Source organism: Lactuca saligna, chromosome 4, assembly GCF_052625555.1.
Source record: "Lactuca saligna cultivar CGN05327 chromosome 4, ASM5262555v1, whole genome shotgun sequence".
NCBI lineage: Eukaryota > Viridiplantae > Streptophyta > Magnoliopsida > Asterales > Asteraceae > Lactuca > Lactuca saligna.
Genome location: NC_136420.1, coordinates 57,960,920 through 57,966,919, shown reverse-complemented (window position 1 = coordinate 57,966,919; position 6,000 = coordinate 57,960,920). Strand labels below are relative to the sequence as shown.

At 36.5% G+C, this 6,000-nt stretch overlaps 1 protein-coding gene across 1 annotated transcript; it reads left to right on the top strand.

Moving 5' to 3' along the window:
* The first annotated feature begins 293 nt into the window (after positions 1-293).
* LOC145039640 (uncharacterized) lies at positions 294-1,493 on the top strand. The gene is made up of 3 exons (XM_078987671.1): positions 294-609; positions 682-924; positions 1,051-1,493. The coding sequence occupies exons 1-3, from the start codon at positions 294-296 to the stop codon at positions 1,491-1,493; spliced, it is 1,002 nt and encodes a 333-aa protein (XP_078843797.1).
* Positions 1,494-6,000: the final 4,507 nt, after the last annotated feature.

The window sequence follows — 6,000 nt, the reverse complement described above, 5'->3', positions numbered from 1 at the left end:
TTTATAACCAATAACAGAGATTCAAGTCTCCAAGTATTAAATATTATTATTATTATTATTACTATTATTATTATTATTATTATTATTATTATTATAAAAAAATCTTATTTTTAAGCATACATTAAATAATAATTTAATTATATATAAATATTGTTAATAATATTTCTAATTAATTTGATCTTTGTCCTCCAGACTTATCACTCAATGAAGATTAGCTTAAGAACTTAACTTTGTTTGAGATAGAACAAGTTTTACTTCGAAGCAACTCCAGTCTCAAAAAAATATATAAAAAGATGCCTTTCCCGAACGTTGATTTTGTTTCTTCTTCAGACAATCGACTTATCAACAAGGAGCTAGATTATGGCATTCCCGTTATGAAGAATGAGTTCGATCGTATGTTTCTTGCATTGACAAATAAGTATTGTCACATTTTTCTTAATATCATGAGTATGGCTAAAGAAAATAAAGGAGGAGTCTTTTTTGTTTATGGTTATGGTGGAACTAGTAAAACTTTTTTATGGAAGACAATATCTGCAGCAACTAGATGCGATGATCATATTGTTTTAAATGTTGCTTCAAGTGGGATTACTTCATTATTATTGCCCGGAGGTAAAACAACACACTCTCGATTTATAATGTCATTTTAACTTACTTAAGATTATGTTTGTAAAATAAATCCAGATAGTGGCCTCCCTAGCTTATTGAGAAAAACCTCATTGATAATTTGGGATGAAGCACCTATGGTTCATAAGCATGCATTTGAAGCTTTAGATCGAAGTTTGAAAGATGTACTTAGGTCTAAAAATTATAGCAAGTCAGATATTCCGTTTGAAGGGAAAGTTATTGTTTTTGGAGGATATTTCAGACATATTCTACCTCTTATTCCGGGTGGGAGTAGACAAAACATTGTTAATGCTTCTTTAAGTTCTTCATATTTATGAAAACAATGCAAAATCCATAAATTAACAAATAACATAAGGCTAACTGTTGGAAGGGATCAATCTGATATAGACAAAATTAGAGATTTTGTAGAATGGTTGTTGGATATAGGAGAAGGCACACTTGGTGGTATCAACGATTGCGAAACGGTTATTGATATTTCAGATGATATTCTCATTAATGACCCACATGATCCTATAGGTTCATTAATCGAGTTCGTATATCCTTCGATTTTGGAGAAGTACAACACTACAAAGTATTTTCAAAAAAGAACAATACTTGCTCCAAAGAACGAAGTGGTTCAGGAAATAAACGACTGTCTGTTATTGAAGTTTCCAGGAGATAAGGTTGAATACTTAAGTTCAGATAGTATATGCCAATCTGAAATTTTCCATTATCAGTTTGATGCAAATTTATATTCACCTGATGTTTTAAACGGTTTGAAAGCATCGGGTTCACCAAACCATAAGTTAGTTTTAAAAATCGGTGTTCAAGTTATGTTGCTGATAAATATTGAAAAGAAAAATGGCTTATGTAATGGGACAAGACTCTAGGTGATATCATTGGACAAATGTTATATTGAGGCTCATATCATATTGGTAACTAAGATTGGAAACTGTAACGCCCGTATATCAGGGCTAGTCAATTTAGAGACGATAAGCGTCAAAAATGACTTTTTGATGAAAGATTAATTAGAATGAGTAATCTTAACTAAGTTATAGTATATGTTACAAGGATTCCGTACATATAAAGAATGCCAAAATCCAAGTTATAATGAAGAAGATATGACATGTCGAAGTTTCGCGACAGAACCGGCACGACGTTGAATGACGTAAAAAGTGAATTTACGTTAGAGTGATATTTAGCCTTAGCGATCTAAACGAAAGTTGTAGAGTTCGTTAAACCATGAGCGTGCATAAAAAGAACGTCTGAATCTGACTTCGTATGAGGAAGTTGTGATTTTTTTAAGTTTAGACTTAGCGGTATGTAACCCGAATACTCGATTTCAGACCGAGCAGTTTCTAGCCGAAACAATCTAAACGAGAATCGAAGATCTCGTTAATAGTAGTGAAACGATAAAAAGATAGGCGAAAACGGACATCGGATTAAGAAGTTATGAATTTATAACGGAGTTTTCCTGTCCCGGCCTACTAAAACTAAATAATAAAAATAAAGTCAAAATTAGCCGATGAAGTCTAAACGAATGTTGTAGATCGTAGTCTCGCCTATGCGGGGATATAAAGAACGTTGAAAATGGAGCTCATATGAGGAAGAGATAAATTTTTGAAGTTTATTAAATAATTAAAGTATTTAATTTAAATAAAAATTCGGATATTATCCAAAGGGGGGGAGTCACCGAGCTTATCCAGGTTACCCCCAACGTACCTAAGATTATGCCCAGCATAATTGAAGGTTCCAGCCCCTATAAAAGGAAGTCGAGGCTGCCGAGTTTCTTTGCTCATTTCTTCCCTTTCTCTCGTGTTTTTGCATCGTTTTTCGTGCAAGAAATATCCCGAAGCCCCGGTATCATTCCCGAGCCCTGAAGCAAGTCCCGAAGCCCCGAAGATCCCAAGAAGTAAGATTACCGATCCGAAGCTCTGCCCGCGAGGAGTCCGGTTTTTGTGAAGATCTTCCAGATCTACCGAATAATACTACTTCTACAAACCGCAGTGTTGTCCGATCATCTTCTGATCAAGTGAGTCTGTAGTTACTTTCTTCTAACGCATAAATATTATGTATTTGCTATGAAATAAGTGCTATGTATATAATATAAAGTTGTTTATCTGTGTGGGTGTATAGTCCCTTTCATAAACATGGGTGTAATACAAGTATTTTTTGAATGTATTACGTATATGTTTGGGTGAGTGTGTGGTTACTTTCTTCTAACACATAAATACGAAGTATTTGTTATAAAATACGTGTTATGTGTTTATATATTGTTGTTTATTTGAGATGAGTGTGGAATGGATGTTTTATATAGTTTTTAAATGAGTTAAGTTGTATATGTATTTTATATCTACATATATGTTGGGTAGAACATGGGTAGATGAGATAGTTGGTATGTGATAAAATGATGAGGTATGAAAGGTGATTAAGAATGATATTGGCAGATGCACAATTTATAGAATGTCATAATACTAGCAGATGCGCTTAAGAATAATATCGGTAGATGCACCAAGTAGTGAATGTCGTAATCCTGGCAGATGCACTTATAGGATAATGTCGGCAGATGCGCCAAATAGAGAATGTCGTAATACTAGCAGATGCGCTTATAGGATAATCCTGGCAGATGCACTTATAGGATAATGTCGGCAGATGGGCCTAAAAGAGAATGTCATAAACCTGGCAGTCGCACCTCATAGTGTATGACGTAATCCTGGCAGAGGTGCTTAAAAGATGATGTTGGTAGATGCGCCTTATGTAGCAATAGATTTTGTGCTAATTCCTTAGGTCAATCCTTAGGAATGAATGAATGACGGGTAGTTGAATTCTTAGGGTAAAATCCAAAGAAATAAAGAAGACAATGGGGATGGGTAATTGGGTTGATTGTTTGATGGTTAAATAGAATAATTATATTATTGTGGGTTGAAAACCCTATATGCTCACCAGGTTCCCAAGCCTGACCCACTCAGTTTTCTTTGCATCACAAGTATCGGTACGAAGATATATTTCACAGAGAGATTAAAGAAGATGTAAAATCTTTAGTGTAAATAATGTAAGTTCTGTTTATGCTTATGTGTCTGTATCGGAACATGACATCCCGAGATTTTGTTATATAATGAAAATACATTTCTTTAAAGAAATTCTTTGATAAATCTTTATCATATTTTGGGAACAAATTCCGCAACTGTTTTCTTTAAAAGATTACTCTGATTTTAAAAACAAAGCATAAAAAAATCGGTCTTTTCTAGCCGAGAAATTGGGGATGTCACAGTTGGTATCAGAGCATTAGTTTAAGCGAACTAGGAATTTTGTAGGAAATTTCTAGACTTAAACTTAGAATGCTAAGTAATGATCGTGGGGAGTATGTCAAAAATATGTTAGGTAGTACACCTAAATTGACACGAGCACTAGTATATTTTAGGAATGATGCCTAAAATGCTTTTATGTGCTAAATGTAATATGTTTTCCATATATGATATTATTTTTTCGGATCTACGGTCTGTTGCCGACTGGATCTGGAAACCTTATGTGTGTAGGATTCTAAGCGTATGATTACAATATTAGAACTAGCATGTAAACGTTTCAAAGTGATAAGGATGACTTAATTATCTATCGTGATTGAGGATTTGAATTCACCATATTCGGTGTGTAGATCAAAAATGGTAAGAACTAGAAGTGGAGTTGGAAATGCAAATGAAAACAGGAATCAACCACCAGTGATTGAACAAATACCTGTTGTAGCTGTTGCACCCGAGCCAATAACGATGGCTGGTGTACAAATGATGATTCAAATGATGTTGGATCGTCAGATGGAGGAAACCAGGTGGTTGCTTCAACAGAATCGTGAAGAACTATCAATTCAAGTGGAAGAGACTGAATTAAATGAAGGGCACTCGGAAGGAGGAAACTTCAGTGGATCTGTTGGTCAAGCCAACCCACCGATAGTTAGGCAAAACAACCAGAATGGAAGGAATGATGGAATGGGATGCAAGTATAAGGATTTTCTGACTTGCAAACCATCGACCTTCACTGGAAAGCGGGATCTGATCGGAGTTATGGATTGGATATCGTAAATGGAGCTAGCCTTCATGACATGTGGTTGTAAGGGCAAGTTACAAACCATATTTGCAGTGCGTCAGTTCAGAGGTGGCGCTGTTCGCTGGTGGTACACTTTGGGGAAGAACCTAATCCCTAACGAGCCACTACAACTGTCTTGGGTAGAGTTCTTGGTGCAATTCAAGCGCGAGTTCTGCTCGGCCCAAAACCTGCTAGAGTTGGAGAACAAATTTCTGATATTGAAGAAAGACAACATGTCAGTGGATGAATACACTAATTCCTTCACAGACAAGATGGAGTTTGCTTTGCGCATCGTCCCAGACGAGCTGACAAAAGTCGACCGATACGCAAAGGGACTCTCATGGGAGTATGTGGTGCCAGTGCGTCAGGTACCTACTCTAGAGGCAGCTATTTGGGCTACCAAGTCTGTTGAGAATATGTCAACGGGCGGACCGCCAACAAGGTTGAAGTTGGCGAGAAGAGAAAGTTAGAAGGAACTTCAGGTTCTAATGAGAAAAGAAAATTCTCGAAGCCTGGAGGAGGAGGAAGAGATGAAGAAAGGTGGTGCGAGAAGTGCAAGAAGAAGCACTCGGGAAAATGTGGCATGGAGGTGACATGTTTCAAGTGTGGAAAGCGTGGGCACTTCGCTGATGAATGTATATTCAACAAAAAGGTGTGTTACAAATGTAACGAAGAGGGGCACTTCAAGCAAGACTGCCTAAGGAAAAATCAAGCAGCAAGGCTAGAGGCACCGCCAAAGCCAAAGGCAACAGCATTTCAAATGATCCTTGATGAAACAAATGTCAACGCAAGGAATCATGAATGAGGATTTTATATCCAAAGATCAAGTTATGAAGAAGCAGTGTGAATAGTAACTTATGGTATAGCCTATTAGAGGCATAGTATAGGGTGAACTTGAACTTTTGTGTAATAGTTTCAAGAAAGTAATATAAACCCTAGTTTTATTATCTGGTGTGTTGAATGATTGTATGATTTTCTTGTATGGTGACTTGGTCAACTGCGAGACAATACTTGGGACGAGTATGAGTAGGTGTGAAAGGTAGTAGATGCATATACTACCGGAAGCACAGGACTCGCACTTGGATCAGGGAAAGTCGCAAGGTTACCAAGAAGCTAGTAATTGATTCCATTTTATTCAAGTATGTCATTACCATTGTTTCGGTAATGACTAGTAAGATGGTTGTTATTCCGACCCTAGTGGTCATATCAAATTGAGTCCGACTACGATGAGTTTGTTACGTAAGAACCAAGTTTGATGTAACATCTGACGTAAGTCAGAAGATTGGAATCATTTTATAGGTCCTATTTTGTTGATGATTC